The following is a 20,530-nucleotide window of genomic DNA, read 5'->3' as shown; positions in this document are numbered from 1 at the left end:
TTCTCAGCATGTGTCGTCTTACTTTTTGCGTGTATTTACCCTACATTAACATATTTCCTGGTTCAAAGGTGATATACGTTCAATACAGAGAATGGGAGACTATGGGAACTGAACCCTGACTCCTACCCCCGTTATCTCTACATCCACTACAGCTGTTCTAAGTGTGTCATTGCACTTCCTGCCCCGGTCTCTGCTCTGTAAACGTGTAGTCATTGTTCACACCATGTGGTGAGAACGTGCGAATGTGTTTACACGGATGCTGCGTTTTCATCAGTGTGCGTGCGCTGTCCCCGCAGTCATGCCCTGAAGTGGACTCCATCTGCTCCGTATGACATGTCTGAGTGCTTGTATGCACTGGGGACCAGTGCAGAAGATCACGCCTGTCCCCACCTCTGGTGTGTATTTTGCTAGGACTGGTAACAACCGCTGGCATCTTCTCGCCAACACAGGTGTGACATGGTTCGGTTTTTACATATTTGTGAAGTGATTATATTTTGAAGGTGGAGACAGGCATTTTTTCCCATTTCCTCTGCAACAAGAGTCTCAAATGGCCTCAGAAGTTTTGGACAAAGCAATGGGGAAGTTTTGGACAAAGCTTTCGGGAAGTTAGGGGAGTGGCTGGATGCAAGTGGGCCGTGAAGAGATGGCTTCTGATTTCTCACCACGATGTTTCACGAACAGAACGCACAGCATCGGGGTTGGCCACATTTTAATGAGATCCCTTTCAGAGCAATTCATTGGTCTTCCAGATTACAATGACATCAACATAAATTCTGATTATGAAGAAAAATGAGATATACTTGAAAAGGTAAAGAATTGGATGAATATAAAACATTCTAAATGAATATGTGTATTTCAATGTTCAGACTGCAATATAACCATCATTTTATCCACAAGTGGGATATGTCAGTTTGCCTTCCCGACACATTACCCGGAATGCGGAAGGCGCTGAGACTGCGCGATACCCAGATCGACATTGGAACTCAACACTATCACCTGATTCCAAATAAAGTTTTCTGTCCTGTCTCCATTTTAACCGTATGTTATGCTTTTCCATCATTTCTTCTGAGACTACACATGCCTCTGAAGGTAAAAACAAAGAACAGAAAACATTAAGTGGTGTGCAAATACTCACTACACAAGTTTAGACTGTCCTGTAGAATCTTCTCCACGGATCCAGGAATTCATTCTCAAAACCTTTTTCAATATATTTCATTGAAAAGCCATCCAGTAGATGTAAGTCATTTTAAACAATTAATGATGTAAAAATGAGGTACTCTTAGCCCTGGCTGGCATAGCTCAGTGGGTTGAGCGTGGGCCTGCGAACCAAAGGATCGCGGTTCGATTCCCAGTCAGGGCACATGCCTGGGTTGCAGGCCAGTTCCCAGCAGGGGACTCATGAGAGGCAACCATACAACTGATATTTCTCTCCCCCTCTCCTTCCCTTCCCCTCTAAAGAGAAATAAATAAAATCTTTTAAAAAATGAAGTACTCTGAGGTAAATCTTAAAGTTCATAATACGAGTTATCATGTATAGAGTTTTCATAAAAGAATTTTTGTTGCTCTTCTTGCTTAAGAATTTTTCAATTGTTATTTGCTCACGCTTCACTATGAGGGACTCAAGCTTTCATCAGAATAACTGTTAATCCATGAAAGTTCTGTTGTAAAAAGCAGAACATCACACTCTCTACACAGATACCCCAGGACCCACGAGAACGGTAACGCACTTACCTAAACATTTGGGCGGTTCTGGCCACTTTCCATCACTGCAGGTTACTATCCTGTTCCCCCGAAGTCTGTAGTAGGCCTGGCATTGGTACTCCACCGAGTCTCCCGGAGCATAGACGGCGGATGGGAATGTGGTGATGTCCCCGTTGTCAATGGTTGGAGGGGGCCCGCAGTTTTCTTTGGACTCTACAAAAGAATAGCCTTTGATAGGCTTCTTATATTCAGATTCCTCTTTGCCTATAGAGGCCGTCTATGTCATCTTCATATTTCGACCCTTTCCTTCTGTCAAAATCTGTTTCCCAGAATTATTTGAAACATCTTAGAAAGTGACTTAAGTATGTATAAGTGGTTAACTGGTAAACTAACAGTGAGCTGACGTTAGCCATGCATCTGAAGGTAAAAACAATGAACGTAACACATTACGTAGTCCACAAATACTCACTACAGAATTTTAGACTGTCGTGTAGAATGTTCCACACTGATCCAGGAACTCATTCTCACAACCTTTCCTAAAATAATCCATTGAGAAGTCACCAGGTAGATGCAAGTCATTTAAAACAATTAATGATGTAAAAAATGAGGTACTATGCGTAATGTGTGAGAATTAAATATTATAATCAAAGCTCATAATATCAGTAATATGAAGAGCTTACATTAAAGGAATTTTTTTTACTGTACTGGCTTGATTAAGACTTTTTCAAATGTCACTCGCTCACACATCACAATGAGGGAGTCAAGCTTTCAACAGAATAACTTAATCCATGAAAGTTCTCTTATAAAAAGCAGAATGTCACACTCTCTACACAGATTCCCCGGGACCCATGAGAATGGTAACGTACTTCCCTAAACATTTGGGTGGTTCTGACCATTCTCCATGTTATTAACCTGTTATTAACCTGTTCTGACCACCCTGACATGTTATTATCCTGCTCCCCTGAAGTTCATAGTAGGCCTCCCATTGATATTCCACTGAGTCTCCTGGAACATACATGGCAGATGGGGAATGTGGTGATGTCCCCATTGTCCATGGTTGGAGGGGCCTCACATTTTCTTCTACAACCTACAGACATTATTTGATGTATTAAGAGACTAATCGATCGTACAGAAAACAGAGGGATATACAAATAGAGTACAATGCATGATATGAAGTCTTGTGTGAGTTGGAGGCAAGGATTCAATGGAGACAATCCAATCACGCAGAGTGAGAACCACCAAACTTTGCAGCTTCCCACTGATGTCGCAGTGGGGCTCACGTGAACCAGAAATACATCTGTCCACTGTGTCGTACTCCAGTGCAGAACTCTTTTCTGTAGTGACCGGCACTGGGCAGACGTAGTTCATGGCCACGGAAGGTTCCTTGTGCTCGCATACAACATGCTGCAGTATCCTTTGGGCTCTAGGAATTTCATTTTCACGTTCATAAAAAAAAAAAAAAACTCCTTGTGAAATTTTAAGAAACGAATTGGCAGAAGGTTAACATCCTGTTTGGGAAAGATGGACTGGAAGCGTGACTTCCTGCTCTCCCTCTTCTAAGCACAGCTACAGATTCTGGACAAGTTATATAAACAAATATATGACTGTGAATGGCCCTGGCTGATGTGGCTCCATTGGCTGGGTGTCATCCCACAGAGCAAAAGGTTCCCGGTTCGATTCCGGTCAGGGCACTTGCCTGTGGGGTCTGTTCTGTCCCTGGTTGGAGATAACCTATGGGCATTTCTCTCTCACATCCATGTTTCTCTCCCTCTTGTTCTCTCTCCCTTCCCCTCTTTCTAAAAAATACGGTTTTTAAAAACATTATACAAAGAAGTGCACAATAAATATGATGTAATGCCAATATAATAAATACTGATTAGATGGATGGATGATAACCCAATTTCCCGATAGAGTGGGAAGACACAAAACTATAGAGACTGTTCTCTGAAGGCATCCCCTGTGCTTTCGGGAGCCGAGGCTCCGGGTTCCCTTATTCCAATTTAGCTACTGTTTGGTTTTCACATAAAATATGAGGAACTCTAACTCCACTTGACCTCCAATATACCCCTATTTTCCATATGGTTCCTTAATGAAGTGTTTTTTCATATTACTAAATATACCCTGGAAACCGAGATTTCACAGGTAGAGTTTTGATGGTGAGGTTATTACCAGTATTTTTGTGCTGGTTTTTAATGGTATGCATTGAACTCGGTCAATGTCAAGTAGACTTGTTTGCAGGCCAGGTGATTTCACCAATGTGATATTTTAACTATCACTCTGTGTAAAATTTAATTGTGTCTTCATGGCACGTCAACTGCTTTTGCCTAAGTTCATTGTACACTGTAAGTTCATGTTGCTGAAACATGCAAGCACCTTGCAGAGATTTTCACTGTGTTCCTGATGAGTGTTTTCTAATTTTGCCTATGTTGAATTTATGGGAGGAGGCCAAATGATTTTCCAGTGATTATTACCCAGAGTTTGGCACATCTGCTTAGACAGAAGTGGACCCCTGAAACTACAGCCATTTCTTTATAAAATAAAAAAGAAGATGGGACCCAGGAGGCCAACATTATACTTGCCGGTACGACGGCACGTCGGGGGCGCGGACCAGCCACTTTTTCCACATGTGATGCCGCTCTGATTAAGGGGGAGGCTGTAGCCCTCATCACAGACAACTGGCACAAAGTCACCTTCCTGATGCGTTTGTCCTGAAGATGCAGATCGACCATTTTCCACCCAAGGGAAAAAGCACTGTCCTGAAAACCCAAAAGATGACTTCTACGCATTTTGCAAACTTCAAAACACAAATAAAGTGCCAAAGTCACTGTCCTAAAAAATGAGTTCATGCACGTTACCATTAATACGTAATGTCATTAACCATTGCTTATGTATGAAATCATTTTTCCCTTTGTAAAATTCCTTTAGATATCAAGCGAGTGATTGCGTTCTTTCTCTCATTTGATAGACCAAGCTGCTTCCTGGAGGAGGAGGACTCCCACTTCCTTTGTCTGCCTCTTTAGTTTTCCCCTCTCTCTCCTCATTCTGTTTTCTTCCTGTCTCTGCCCTCACTGAGAAAGTAAGGCACATGTAACTCACAAAGGTACAACTACTGAAAAACACAAGAGGAAAATAGTAAAAACTACTTTAAAAGATGAACAAAGCAAATGAGCAAAATAGAACCAGAGACATAGAAATAAGGATCAAACTGACAGTGAGTGACCAGAGGGGAGGGGGAGGGGGATAAAGGAGGAGAGAAGGGGAGGGTGTAGTCAAGGAACAGGTGGGAAGGACCCAGGGTGGGGAGTGACTGAGGAAGTGGGGGGATGGGCCAGGCAGGGAGAGTAATGGGGGAAGAATTAGAGCAACTGTAATGGAAAAACAATGAAGATACAAAAAAACAGCTACAAATGAAAGCTTTAAAAAAAAGCACCTTTGGAATATCCAAAAGAGCAGCACATTTTGAACAAGAATTACATGTAAAAACAGAACTTTCCTGAGAAAAATCTGGGGTCCTACCATGACAAAGTCAGGGTGTTTAAATTAAATATTAGTGGTTGAAATTACCGATCATTAATATTTGAAATGAAAAAAATGGAGATATTCCACCAAGCGTGTATCTTATTTTTTGCTGATTTCATGCCTGAAGAAGGAGGGATCTTACCTTGGCTGGCCCCTCTGGCCTTGGCTTTGTGTTTGTCTACACCCCGTGGTCCCCTCCAGCCGCCGCTGCCCCTCTGGCTCTCGCTCACGGAAAATGCACAGACCTCGATCAGGCTGTTTACTCACTGAGACACTTGGGTGTTGGCAACCATCCTTCTTCCGTGCAGGTTATTCGAGTCCAGAGTGACTTCGAAGGAGACGCAAAGCTGCGATCACAGGAGTAGTAGAAATATTTTCCCGTAGTGACGGGGAAGGTCTGTTTATATCTGTGTGCCTCATATATGTTTCCGTATTTTATTTCTGGAAAATCACAAGTTCTTCCTGAAGGAAAAAAATAGTATCCCATGTGAATGAATCATTCTTCTTTTTTAAAAAATACTTTATTTATTTATCTTGCCCCGGCTGGTGTAGCTCAGTGGATTGAGCGCGGGCCTGCGAACCACACAATCGAGGTTGGATTCCCAGTCAGGGCACATGCCTGGGTTGCAGGCCAGTTCCCGGTTCCTGGCAGGGGACGAAGGAGAGGCAACCATACATTGATATTTCTCTCTCTGTCTCTCTCCTTCTCTTTCCCTCTAAGATAAATAAATAAAATCTTTAAAAATGTATTTTATTTATTTATCTTTAGAGAGGAAGGGAAGGAGAGAGGAAGAGAAACATCAATGTATGGTTGCTTTTCTCGTGCATCCCCTGCTGGGAACTGGCCTGCAACCCAGGCATGTGCCCTGACTGGGAATCGAACCGTGATCATTTGAATAATCCCATGGATAAATTTGTTATTCTGTGGATCTCACTTTACCTGCTCTTGCTCCTGACTGGAGAACTGGAGTCACCTGTAAAGAAGAGTTCGGAGGGACTGGAGGAGGTTGTGATGTTGAAGGTTTAAGTCCTTTAGAAGTATTTCCAAGATTAAAAGCAATCACAGGGAAAATGCAAATGCTGAGGGAGAGGGTGACAGGGGCTGAACCCAGTAACCCTGCCAGAGCTCCAGTGTCCTCTCCACGGGGACCATAGGACTGTCCCTCGTCCTCAGTTCTCTTCCTGTTCTGTGTCTTCCTGTGTCTCCTGCACACAGACCCTTGGAAATCTTGGCCCGGTCTAGGCAGTGATTTACATGACATATATGTGTGAGCACATTTTCATATACTGATATGTGTCCATAGGACTCTGTGGGACATTTTCAGTGAAGCTGTGAAGAAAATTTGAATATAAAATACTCATCAAGAAAATTTGAATATAAAATACTCATCAAGAAAATGTGAATATAAAATACTCATAAAATGCTCATCATCATTAAGTGAAAAACATCAGCAACCCCAGTACCACCAAGGTAGAATTACTGAATTCTGATGAATGTCCCCTAAAAACGTGTGTGTAGGTAGAAAACACATTGGAATGGAAAATAGAAAAGCAGTGTTTGATTAGTACTGTCCACCTAGGAAAATGTGTATGTGTCATTGCATTTGCTCACTAGGGCTGCCGTGCACAGCACTATAGGAGGGCGGCTTAAACAACAGAAATTTATTCTCTTTACAATTCTAGACACTAACAGTCCAGAATTGAGGCGGTAGCAGGGTTGGTGCCTCTCTCCTAGATGTGTCGATGAAGACACGCTCGTGTCTTCACATGGTTCCTCTCCATGAGTCTGTGGCCCGTCTCCTCCTCGTGGGCACACACACACCAGTCTGGTTAGATCAGGGTCCACTGTGGTGACCGGGTGGACCTCGGTGCACAGCTGCTTTCCGAGGTCTTAGGAGTCTGGTCTTCACCGCTCCAGTTCTGGAGGGAGGTGACTGAGCCCACGCCAACAAAACACACAAAGGCGTTTCTCAGCTGGTCTCGCCCCTCAGCAGGATCCTTTCTCTTCGAAAACACGGCTGCCACCCGGCCAGCTACAGGGCGTTGAGTGCCAAGGCCACTTTGAGAAAGAGTTCACTAACAGAAATTGTGTGAAATGGGATTGAAGCTTGGTTGTGTGGTTGTTGTTTTTTTTTGGGGGGGGCGGGTGCTAGAGAAGGAAATTGGTCAAATATAAACTGAAATAGCGGCAAAGCCCAGCGGGCAGCAACTTATTGAAGTGAATCCCTCTCGTAGACTAAGGGATACAACTTAGTGACTCACAGTCTATTTCTAAATGGTGGAGTGAAGGGTCCTAAGGCGCATTAGAGGGTTTAATTACAGTAACTCAGGAATGTATTTGGTTTTAAAGGAAAGTAGGAGACTTTGAAAAGATATAATAATGGAGAATTTAGGAAGATGGTAGAGGAAGGAGAAAAATGTAATTTTGTAAATAAAATCTTAAAGTTTCTATACATGCAATAAGTGCTATTTGAACTAAAACACCAAATAAATCACTTTCTAATTAAATGCATTTAAAGAAACTACCAATTATATTGTTATAAGATATAATTTTTTAATATATAGATTCCATTTAGAAATGGTATAGACAACATTTTGCTATAAAAATGAAAACACTTGGCTGGTGTAGCTCAGTGGATTGAACGCGGGCTTGTGAACCAGACAATCCCAGTTCGATTCCCAGTCAGGGCACATGCCTGGGTTGCAGGCCAGTTCCCAGCAGGGGCCAGTTCCCTGCAGGGGATGCGCGAGAAGCAACCATACATTAATGTTTCCTTCCTCTCTCCTTCCCTTACCCTCTAAAGATAAATAAATAAAATGTTTAAAAAAAATGAAAGCAAATCAGTGGAGAATAGAGATAATGCTATGAAAATAATTGATTTATTTACTCAACATTTACCAGAGAACTCAAAAGTCTAATAAAAATTTATTGCAATTCTATTGAAAATTAAGAATACATTTTACTTTTTGTTGAAATAAATATTTATTTTTACCAGTTGTTAATTTTGTTGAAATATTAAATTGATTGCAATGTCAATTACTTTTACAGGCTTTTTAAAGGTATAATAAAAACTGTAAATTTCATGTATTTGAATCCTGATTTAGTGAGTTTCACATATGATTCTATAAGACATTCACCACATGTAAGATTATGAGATTTCCATTGTTCCCAAAGGCTGGCTAAAGTTGAATGAATACATTAGACTAATCTCCATAATTGGTTTTGAGAGTCCATTTACTGTGAAATGTAGGAAATAAAATTGGTCATAACTTATTTTCTTTTCCCTGGATGAATATATGATAATCTTCCTACAAGATATTCTCTGTTTGGTGTCACGAAATACACCATCCCCGCAAGTTGATCCATTAAACCCAGAGACACATGCAAGTAGGAACGAGAAGTTGCAGGTTGGAGGGAGCTGAGTGTGTAGCTCTGTGTCCAGCTTACCTTGTCCATGAGTCCGGGAGACCCACAAGGTGACAATGACACAGATCAGGGACAGCAGCATGCTGGGCGTCCCCAACGGTGTCTTAACACGAATATCTCAGCCGGGCTCTGTGAGTTGTGAGTCTGCCTCATGAGCGGTGGTTACTGTGAGTCTGAATTTCAGCGCACTGCCAGGAAGCTGGTTTGTTGAGTTCACTTGATATCAAAGTTCAGAGAGTTTTGCAAGATATGTAAATTTTTGTTAAAAATTTCCCTGTCTTTTTGTAACTTTCTTTCCTCACTGTACTTGCACAATATTCCTTAGTGATATTAACACACCTGCTTCAAAGGTGACACAAAACACTAATTTTAAAATTGAACAATTCTTGAAATGGGCGAGGTTCTTTCTCCACCCAGAGATGGTGTGGGAATAACTCCAAGTCCACGTCCCTCTAACTGTCCTTGTCCTGTACGTGTCTTCACCCAGCCTCAGTTCTTAGGGTCTGTGAGCACCAACCCATGCATCTGGACCCCACTCTGGCCTCTGTGTACCTTCTTGTCCATAGAAATGCACTGATTTGTGTGTGTGTGTGTGTGTGTTTGTGTGTGTGTGTTTGAACCCTTAATACACTGTGGTGGATCCTGGCCTGCAGCGTCCGTGTATGTTGTGCCTGATGGTGAACAACTATACACGGATGACAGAAGTCCTGTGGAGAAAAAGGGACAGCATGACTATTCTCTGAGAGGCGAGGGCGGGGCTAGAGGCCCCCAGTCCCTACCTGGACAGGCTTTTATTGCTTTTCTGGGTACATTACATGGAAGGTAGTCCTCATTCACTACACACAGGTTCACTGCAGGGGATTACCTTTTACAGATAACAAAGAAAAGAATGCTATTAATTACTTCAAAGAGAAGGATATTGCAGATCAAGTGGGAAAAGTGGTTGAACTGGTTACAGTCCATACTTGGGAGGTTTAGCACAGACTTTAGGAAGTTGCAGTAAGCCCTTACTGCCTCAACTCAGGGTGAGGGAGTTTTGGCAAAAGCAAGTCTCATAGCAGTCTAGGTACAATGCAGACCTGATTCCCCAAGGGTAACCTCTCTGTGGGTGTGGTCCTGCGTGCCACTCACTGCCCACTGATTTTCCACGTGGAGGCTCAGCTACATTTTCACACCACACAACACAGTTCCCTACAATATATCACACTACAGAGTACAGGAGTTTCAGTGCATCCTGGGCATCAAGATGTTCTTAACTAATGCGCTTCCAGGTCCCTTGTCATTTAAGGTGCACTATATTCAGAGGCTCACAATAGAAAAGGGGAAGTGTGAAGTCTACCCCTAACTAAATTGGACACTGGTTATTAAACAGGGTTCAATTCAACAGGAACTTCAATGGTTTTTTATATGCTTTGAGAATAAGCATGGAGAAAATAAAAATTCAGTTCCTATATTTACCTTGCATCACATAAATTGTTCTATGACTAGGTATTATAAGATTTGCAACTTTCAAATAAGGTGTTGCTTTTATCAAATAGAAGAGCAACTCCCTGAAGCTGTGACGCACTTCCGGCCACACACAGGGGAACAGAAAGAAGAATGGATCTGTTTCACCCTCAGAAACTCCTCCCCTGGTCCAGGGACGCCCCTGCTGACAGCAGCAAGGCGACAGAGTGACAGGCCTGCTTTCACTCACTATTTTCCCATCTAATGTTTCCTTCGTATTAGTTCCCCCAGTAAATGCTAAGCTGACATGTTTTGATGATTAAACCTCCAGTCCAAGATGCACAAAGCCACATTCTTAACCATAGTGAGTTCAATAATCACTAGGCAACTAGTCTAGAGATTAGTTGGCGAATAATGGCAAATAATGACTGTCTTGGTACAAGTGTAAATGCTGACATAGTTTATTTCAACACCTTTGGGAGAAGATCAGGTTGAAAGTTCAGACGACCATATTGTATTGATTTCCCTGAAATAAAGTAGAAGAGAGCAGGACATGTCTGAGATTTTTAGCGAGCTTGAGGCAGTGGGGGCGGCAGGTGGAAGCTCCTTCATTCACATCTGGGCAACTTCACTGTCCCTTCCCAACACACGGCTTGAAGTGACTGCCCTGAAGTCACTGCACTGTGTCCCGATTGACACATAAATTCGATGATTTCTCCTGTTTTTGCATAGTATGTCTTGTTCTCTTTTNATGCTGACATAGTTTATTTCAACACCTTTGGGAGAAGATCAGGTTGAAAGTTCAGACGACCATATTGTATTGATTTCCCTGAAATAAAGTAGAAGAGAGCAGGACATGTCTGAGATTTTTAGCGAGGTTGAGGCAGTGGGGGCGGCAGGTGGAAGCTCCTTCATTCACATCTGGGCAACTTCACTGTCCCTTCCCGACACACGGCTTGAAGTGACTGCCCTGAAGTCACTGCACTGTGTCCCGATTGACACATAAATTCAATGATTTCTCCTGTTTTTGCATAGTATGTCTTGTTCTCTTTTCCTTTCAACTGTATGTTATTTTTATTGAGGATTTCTTCACATATGACACATGGATCTGAAAGTAGACAAATCAATAAAAACAGTGAAGAATCTGTCCTTTCATGGACTAAGAAAGCTCTGAGCTAATGAATAGTTGAGGACAACAAGAGATGATGATGTAATCTCAATAGCTAATATTCATTAATGTGGGCTAAGTACTGTTCCTGGCACTTCCTGTGACATCCTCCAGCTCCTTCCTGGGACAGCTACTGCTAGTCACACACTAGGACACTGAGGAAAGGGCAGTTCAGTCACATGTCCAAGGTCACGGAGCTTAGCAGGGGGACAATGAGTTCGGACCCTGGCACCTGACTCTGAAGCCTTGACCTCCGTCTCTAGTGTGCACGGCATCCAGCCCTGTGAGCTCATGTCCAGGGGAGGTGCCTGAACCTGCTCTACGTGGTCGTGGGCTTCACTCACTGTTTCCCATTCAGCTGGCAGTGACCACAAACGCTCCAAGTTCACAACAGCATGGATGGAACTGGAAAGCATTATGCCAAGTGAAATAAGCCAGTTAGTGAAAGAGAAATACCATGTGCTCTCACCTACAAGTGGAACCTATTTGACAAGACCAAGAAGCAAGGAAAATATAACCAGAGACATGGAAATAAAGAACAAATGGACAGTGGCCAGAGGAGAGGGGAGAGAGGGATAATGTGGAACAGCCATCAGGGGACATGCGTGAAGGACACACAGATGAAGCCAGGTGGTGGGTTCGAGGGTGGGAGGTGGGGTGGAAATGGAGACAACAGTACTTGAATAATAATTTTAAAAAACAACAACAAAGAATCTGAAAAATACAATAAATGTCTTTAGAGTCTTTATTTTATCTTTTAAACCTGTGCCAAATTAAGTCAGAAGACTGTGATATGTGTACCTGACATATGAGCACTTTGTACTTGAAAAAATCTTATTGTAGAATAAACATAATATGTACTGGCAAAAAGTACACACACACACACACACACACACACACACACACACACATATATATATATATGTATATACATAATTCCTCTCTATATCTATCAATCTGCCCAACAATGATTTACATTTTATCTATCTATTATCTATTTACCTATGATCTATTTATTATCTATTTATCTATCATCTATCTATCTATCTATCTATCTATATATTTTGAGGTCCTCTAGGATTTTCTTTATATATTTGGGTGCTCCTGTGTTGGGTACATATATATTTATGATGTTAATGTCTTCTTGGTGGATTCTTCCCTTGAGTATTATCAAGTGACCTTCTGGGTCTCTCTTTATAGCCTTTTTTTTTGAAGTCTATTTTGTCTGATAGGAGGATTGGTACCCCGGCTTTTTTTTCTTGTCTATTTGCTTGGAAAATTTGTTTCCATCCTTTTACTTTTAGTGTGTGGTGGTCTTTTGACCTGAGGTGGGTCTCCTGTAGGCAGCATATGTGTGGGTCATGCTTTCTTATCCATTCAGCTATTCTATGTCTCTTAATTGGTGCATTTTATCCATTTACGTTTAAGGTTATTATTGAAAGGTACTTATTCATTGCCATTTATGTACCTGTGTTCCTCTCTGTCTCTCTCTTTTCCTTTCTTTCCTTAAAGCAGCCCTTTTAGTAATTCTTGTAGAGCCAGTTTTGTGTAGGTGTATTCTTTTAGACTTCTTTTGTCTTGGAAGCTCTTTATTTGGCCTTCTATCTTGATTGAGAGCCTTGCTGGGTACAGTATCCTTGGTTGTAGGCCTCTGTTTCTCATTCCTTGGAATATTTCCTGCCATTCTTTTCTTGCTTGGAATGTTTCCATTGAGAAATCATTAGCCAACCTTATTGGGGCTCCCTTGTATGTTACTTCCTTCTTCTCCCTTGCTGCCTTTAGGATTCTCTCTTTGTCCTGGAGTTTTGCCATTTTAATGATGATGTGTCTTGCAGGAGGCCTCTTTGGGTTCCACCTGCCTGGGACTCTCTGCGATTCCTGGATTCGTGTGACTTTCTCTCTCCTCATCTTAGGAAAATTTTCCGTTATTACTCTTTCAAGTAGGTTTTCTATCCCTTGTTCTTCTTCTTCCCCTTCTGGTATTCCTATTATTCAGATATTATTACGTTTCATATTGTCTTGCATTTCTCTTAGACTCTCCTCATTCTTTCTGATTCTCTTTTCCATTACCTCGTCTGTCTGGGAGATTCTTTCCATCCTGTCTTCGAGCTCACTTATGCGGTCCTCCGCCTCATCAATCCTACTCTTCATACCTTCTACTGTGTTCTTCAGTTCAGAAATTGTATTTTTCATTTCCTCTTGGCCTTTGCTGATGGTTTCTATTTCCTTTTTCATGTTGGTATAGTTTGTGGAGGGTTCATTGTAGCTCCCCTGTAGTTTCTGGTAGCTCATTGTAAGCTCTTTGAATTTCCTGATAACCAGTGCTTTGAATTCAATATCTGATAGTTAGTTGACTTGCCTCTATTTCATCTAACATTCTTTCTGAGGCTTCCTCCTTTTCTTGCATTTGGGGATTGTTTCTTTGTCTTCCCATTGTTTGTGATGCTCTTCTTGTTGGCCTCAGCTTCTTAGATTGATCTGTTCTGGTTCTCTGGGTTATGGTGTGAACTTCTGTGGTAGGATACCTGTGGAATTCAGTGGTGCAGTCTCCTGTAGGAATCTTGGTGTTTTCTGCTCCCACTACTCCTCTGGTTGGTGTCCAGCGAGTCAAACCTTTTCTTCTGGTCTCACTAGCTGCAGCAGCCTGAGGGGCTGTTATTGTGGCTCTTCTCACGCCTTGGTACACTCAACTGGTCTCGCCAGTACCCCCCAAGATCCAGACTGGCGCCGCTCTCCCGCGCCCTACTGAGAACGGATTTTCTCCCAGGCTTCCCATCCCGGGTCTGACATGAGGGCGTGTGCTCCCAGCCAGGCTTTCTTGTTCTCGTAGGCTTGGGTGCAGACCCCCCGAGGGCCGGGAAGGCGCGCACAACCGGCGGTTGGCAGAGCCGGGGCCAGCGCGCCAATACATAGTATTGATTTGAATCCCATCTTGATTATGAACAAATTTCTGTGCCTCACTATATCCCTGGGTCCTCTCCTGTAAAAATCAGTATAAATGCTTCCTTTTTAGAAATGTTTTGTGACATCAGAGAGTTTCTAGTTCGTTGCTATAGCAATGCGACTGTAAGCAATATTTCATAGGTTGTAATATTGTTGTAATACCATATGATCTCACCTATAAGTCACCTTGTCTCTTTTCTGTAACACGGTTCTATAACATGGTAGAAATTATTACATGCAAGTAATTTTAACTTTCTTCTATTGAATGTGTCGGGGAGGGGTTGGTGAATAAGACTATACAGCTTTCACAGGCACAATTCTATGTCCCATCATCCGTGTGTCGCGTGTGTGCCCACCACCCCCAGTCCAATCTTCTTCTACCACCAGGTATGTGACCCCTTTCCTTTGCTACCTCCCATGTCCTTTCCTTTTAGAACCACTGCACTGTTGTCTGGGGGAGTAGTTTGTGTTTGTTGTCTTTCCTGTTTGCTCATCCATCCCTCTCAGTTTCATGTCCCATGTATGAGTGAATTCACATGGTTCAGGTCTTTTCCTGTCTGACATTTCACTCACATGATATTCTCAATGTCCTTCCAAGTTGTCAGAAATGTCAGTATTTCACCTTATAGCTGAGAGGTATTCCATTTATACCGTGTACCATGTCTTTATCCAATCCTATATCAAATTTCGAACACACCATGGGCTCCTCTCTGTCTTCTCTTCACCCAAGTGATTTGCATTCTAGCTCCACCATCCCTGATATTGGGGAGGCCTTCAAAATAGCTCAGATTATGTTCCCACACATCCCACTAACTCTTACATGATAAAACTTCATACAAATCATAACACTTGGGATATTCTTAGGTTTTCAAAGTCCAACAAACATTCACACGCATGTTAATATCCAAAAGCATGTTAATATCCTCATGTATTATATGAGGTTTACATACCTTCAAATATATATCTCATGACTTTCTTTTTGCTTTTTAATTTAATTTTTTATCGATTGATTTTTAGTGAGAGAAGGTAGGAAGAATGAGAGAGGAGAGAAGGTGAAAGGAATGTCATCAGTTGCTCTCTGTACTCATCTGGAGACGTACATGTCCTGACCGAGGAGATTCAACACCCGAAACTTTAAATCAGTGACTCAGAATGAAGTCTGGCCTCTGTCACAGACTTGCCTTTGTGTCCTCGCATGGTGATGATTGGTTCCCATTCTTAGTGTTTGGAGAAGGTAAAGCCTGTGCTGTGAATCACAGACTTGTCATTCAAACGTGAGATTGAGTATTTCTTTTGGAAGTTCAACACGTGTTTTCCTATAAAATCTAGGGCTATTTCTACATGCCTCTGACTTGCATACACACACCTGGTCTCCAATGCTACCAAAATGAGGGTCAGGAGCATCGAATTTGCTACAAACCCCAGAGAAGGGGACCTGTACGTGAGGGATAATGAGGAAGGTTCAATGAGATCAGTCAATATATCATAATCAGTGTGTGTGTTTTTGCCTCCTTGGTCAGACATTAACTGATCTAACGGCATGATGTTTATGTCTCTATTACATTCCATTGATCTATGTATTTGTGTTTATGCCAGTGCCATGCTGTTTTGATTATGATGGTCATGTACAATAGTCTGATGTCAGGCAGTATGATTCCTCCAACTTTGTTCTTTTTTCCTCTAGATTCCTGTGGCTCTTGGGGGTCTTTTGTGTTCCGTATCAATTTTTGGATTCTTTGTTCTAGTTCTGTGAAATGTACCATTGGTATCTCGATAGGAATCTATAAATTTCTATATGAATCTTTACATTGCTTTGGGTAGTATGGACATTATATGATTTTAATTCTTTCTGTCCATGAAATGGCATATGCTTCCACTTCTTTTGTATTTTCTTCAATGTGTCATAATTTCAGAATACAGGTCTTGTACATCCTTCGTTAAATTTATTGCTAAGTATGGAGGTTTTGAAGCAATTCTAAATGGAATTGCTTCCCTAGAGACATCACCTCACCCTGTCAGAATGACTGTCATCAATAAATCAACAAGCAAGAGGTGCTGGGGAGTAGGGGGAGGAAAGGGAACCCTCATGCACTGTTGGTGGGAATGCAGACTGGTGCACTGCTGTGAAAAACAGTATGGAGATACCTCAAAGAATGAAAAAGAAACAGCCTTATGACCCAGTAATACCTCTTTCCAGTCTTTATCCAAAGAATCCAAGCACTAATTCAAAGGATACGTACACCTCTAAGTTCCTAACAGCGTGATTTGCAATAGCCAAGATTTGGAAGTAGCGCAAATGTCCATCAGAAGATGAAAAAATAAAAAAAGATATGGTACATTTTCACTATGCAATACTACTAAGCTGTATAAAAGAAGGAAATGCTACCCTTTGTGAGAGCACAGATGGACCAGAAGAGCATTAGGCTAAGTGTAAAAAGCCAGTCAGACAAAGACAAGTACCACATGATTTCACTCATATGTGGAATCTAATGAACCAAACAAACTCCAAAGAGGAGACAGACTCATGAATATGGAGAACAGACTGGCAGCTGTAAGAGGGGAGGTGGGGGGGGCTGTGTGGACTCATGGACATGGACAATAGCATGGTGATTGCCGGGGAAGGGGGTGAGGGGAGGTACAATGGGATGAAAGGAGGATGAATGGTGGTGGGTGGAGGTTGACTGAAGATTGTGAGACAGAATGTAATCTGCAGATGACATGTTGTAGAATTGTACACCTGAAACCTGTATAATTTTATTAACCAAGTCATCCCAATAAAAGCATTAAAAAGGCAAAAAAATCAGCATGTCTGAACCTTCCTTTTTTAATGGAACTTTGTCATTGTTTACTGAGAAACTTCCCAAGCGTCTGGCCTTGTACATGGCAGTGAGAATGTCCAGCATCGGGCAGGACAGCTGTCTGACAACAGTTCTAGAACCCACTGCAGGAATGCTAGACTGTGAATGAGCTCTGAAACATTCCTATAATTTTATCAGGGTTCAGAAGAATTTGTAGAACTTACCTAGACATTTGGGGGTTTCAGACCACTTAGCATCACTGCAGGTTGCGTATTTAGGACCCTGAAGTTCATAGTAGGCCTGGCATTCGTATTCAACTCTTGACCCTGGAGGGTAGGCAGCCAGTGGGAAGGAGGTGATGTCTGCATTGGCTACAGCTGGTGGAGGCCCGCACTTTTCTGCAGATTCTAAAAAACAGCATTTTCAATGTTGAGGGGAAACTCTGGTCTCATTGGAGACTATGTACATGAAGCCCCACAGAAACCCTGAAGTCCATCCTGCATCTTGAACCTGTGACTTGAAAGTGCAGGAGATACCTCCCTCCAATGAGCACCATGTTTAAAGAGACTTGTCTTGACATGGATAATACGGGAATGAAAATACTTACTGAAGCAGCTTGGCAGGCGGGACCAGCCCTCCTCGCCACACAGAAGGGACCCTGTGGTGTTTCCATCTCTGGTTTCATAGCCATCCAGGCACTGGTAGTCCAGCGTGTCATTGGGCCTAAATGCTTTTCCAGTGATGATGGCTGTGGCATTCTCAAACAGTGGCATGTCACAGTGTTCTAGAGAGAAGCAGGGTTGACAATTGTATGTCAAGGCCATACCATGGATAAAAGAGCAAGGGACCCTCTTCTGGCAGAAATCACCATTACCCTAAGTGTGTGACACCAGTGAGGCATCACTGGAAAAAACTTTGAGACTCAGTGTCACTTTGTGCTGGAGCATCCCACCCCGGATTTTCCTGTGCATCGTTTTCCTGTCAGTCAACCTCTAAATGTATGGAGGGAACATTTAGTCACATCGATTTTTACCTGTGTGTCACTGGGTGCTAGTGAGTTACACTGACATAGGATGATGTTGTAATCATTTTAAGGACAAGGAGTTTGTGAATTAAGGTGCAGTGTATGTACTGATGCACCAGACATATGTAGGATGTGTATGTTAGGGTTGTAGTCATTGGATGAACAATCCACGCATTTGAAAAGGGCACTGTCTCATCCACATGATTGTTATGATAGAAAACTCATCAAATTTGACCACAAAAGTGAATTGCAAAGGGTACAGGCTTTCATTAAGGAGAGTCCATGACAAGCAAAGAAATGGATAACAATGTTATAAAAATGTAAGAATTGATATCTTGCAAGTCAACTGCCTCATTAGCTGATGTTGAGATAATGAGCTTTATTACTGTATTCAGTATTTTTTACTTGGGATAATGTTTGGGAGATTTATCTTATCTAAGTTGTATTGAGGAATATGTAATAGCAGTTAATGACAATTTTGTATAATTACAGAAGGAATTGGATGGGAACCTTGTTATCAGTGGGATATTTGATGGAAAGTCATTCATCAGTAACTGTTAAATTTAACATGGGGTGGGTCCTAGAATGTCTGTGGGGAGAGAAAGGTACCTGGGTCAGTGGTACTGAGTTTTGTCACACAGAGAGGTGTCTTCTGTCCCACCCCATGTCCCCATGGTGATAAGAAAAAGCTCAGCCCGAGTGAGGCTGTGGGTGTCACAGAGGGTTAGTACGTGAAGACTCTGAGCAAGGGGTCAGGCAGAAGGGGTTCATCCCTTCAAGATAGGAGGGCAGGGACAGAAACAGAGTGCCAGGTGACAGCACAGTATGTGTCCCCAGTCTGACCATAAAGCTCCCTAAGGAGTCCATCCCCGGTGGGCTTCTGTGACAAGAGTCCCGCTGAGAGAATGAAAAGGAATGGATGACGCCCTTCCCCATTGGCACCCACTGTGAACACAGAAGTGTGTGTCAGCCCTGCATGTCAAATGCTGTCACCAACATTTACCTGTCTGTTTACTCCTCCAGTGTTGGTGCATTTTCACACAGGATGATCCCCCCCCTCCATGGAGTGCACATGCTGACAGAGCGTGGGTGGGACCCCTTCTTCACTAATGCAAAGGGGCTGAGTGGGCTGCCACCTGGCCTTAGTGGATGTCTGCATATCACCGCCCCTGTGTCCCTCTGGCCCAGTGACCAGGTCTCATTCCCACCCACGTGTAGGTGCCTCTGGAAAAGGACCTACTGCCCAGCCTTCCCAGAGCTTGTGGCTGTGAAATGCAGATGTGGTCCTCATCAGAGAAGGAAAGGTTTCAGATGGACAGAACCACAAGCCCCCACCAGGTGAGCTGAATGTTCCATATCTGCCCATCCTGTGTCTCCAGCCTCCCCATTGCTGCCCCAAAAGAAACCCAAAGTCCCAAGTCCGCTGCCATTTGGTGACCATGGAATTGAGACACAAAAATTAGTGAGAAGAGACTAGGGAGAAGCCTGGACCCAAATAACACATGGTCAACTTTGCTTTTGGGCTTCTCACCTTAGCAGTTTAATTTAGGGAAATAAGCCTTTGCTTTTTAAGTCCCAGGGCTTTGAACATTGTATAAGTAATTAAACAGATTCCTACTGAGTCTCCTCCCATGCCGTCTATCATCAGCCAAAGACAGAATCACTTCCACAGATGCCTCCTACGCATCTTCGCATCCCAATTTCTACTCATGCCCCTGAAGTACCATTGTTCTGTTGTCTGGATTGTCCTATTACAGACTCTAGTCCATTGTCCCGGTAGCATCCTCAGAGCAGGTTCCCATCAGCGCAGATGCTGCCCTTCCCCCACCGGGAACCCTGCAGGGCCTCTCCCTGCAGGTCTGTTACTTTCCACTCAGTGCTTCCCAGTTCACTTGGACCACTTTTTCTCCTCCCCACTCTGTTTGCGCTGCACTGGCCATCAGCTGTCCTCAAATGAACAGAATTCCTTTCTTGCTTAAGTCATTTCCCTTGAACTTCATCTCTCTCTGAAAGCCGTCCTCCCAATTACCATGGGGACTCCTCCTATTCTGAGGGCTCATCTGCTAATTTCCCTGCTGGGCCTTCCTGCACAAGGCCCACCCCTGAGGGATGCTCTGTGGTTTTCTGTGGTGAGTCATCTTGTGTCCTGAACAGCATCACTCACACTCCCTGATTACCCGGTCTTCTTGTTGGGTGTTTTTTTCCCCAGTTATTCTCCTTATATTGTGTTGCATAAGCTTTAGTTTCTCTTGAAAACAGTTTTAGTTTTTAATACCTATCAATGTACTTAGTCCACCGTACTCATTGAGGGAATTACTGGTGGGTGTTTAAACCCCTCCACGTGTAGAGAAAGCGGGAGGAAGAGCAGCTTTAGTTCCTGTGCTGTCTCGTGGGACGGGCTCACTAGGTCCCGAGTTCCCCCCGACACTCAGTGACCTCGGCTTCTCTGTGGGCATAGAAGAGTCCCGTTAAAGGTCAGCTCTAGTAGTTCAGGGTTTATAAAA

The 20,530-nt window shown here is 42.9% G+C and overlaps 2 protein-coding genes across 2 annotated transcripts; both read right to left on the bottom strand.

Moving 5' to 3' along the window:
* Window positions 1-726: 726 nt before the first annotated feature.
* LOC119003918 (complement factor H-related protein 2-like) lies at window positions 727-8,879 on the bottom strand. The gene is made up of 5 exons (XM_037070534.1): window positions 8,669-8,879; window positions 5,488-5,682; window positions 4,281-4,457; window positions 1,732-1,914; window positions 727-1,083 (listed from the first exon to the last, which is right to left on the bottom strand). Exons 1-5 carry the CDS (start codon window positions 8,727-8,729, stop codon window positions 887-889), a joined length of 813 nt encoding a protein of 270 aa, XP_036926429.1. The 5' UTR covers window positions 8,730-8,879; the 3' UTR covers window positions 727-886.
* A 1,966-nt stretch (window positions 8,880-10,845) lies between these two features.
* On the bottom strand, window positions 10,846-17,826 carry LOC119003893 (complement factor H-related protein 4-like). The gene is made up of 3 exons (XM_037070490.1): window positions 17,610-17,826; window positions 17,227-17,409; window positions 10,846-11,201 (listed from the first exon to the last, which is right to left on the bottom strand). The coding sequence occupies exons 1-3, from the start codon at window positions 17,824-17,826 to the stop codon at window positions 11,005-11,007; spliced, it is 597 nt and encodes a 198-aa protein (XP_036926385.1). The 3' UTR covers window positions 10,846-11,004.
* Window positions 17,827-20,530: the final 2,704 nt, after the last annotated feature.

This window comes from Sturnira hondurensis, unplaced genomic scaffold (genome assembly GCF_014824575.4).
Source record: "Sturnira hondurensis isolate 20B ecotype Veracruz unplaced genomic scaffold, ASM1482457v3 Scaffold0018805, whole genome shotgun sequence".
Taxonomy (NCBI): domain Eukaryota; kingdom Metazoa; phylum Chordata; class Mammalia; order Chiroptera; family Phyllostomidae; genus Sturnira; species Sturnira hondurensis.
This window is presented reverse-complemented; position numbering and strand designations above follow the sequence as displayed.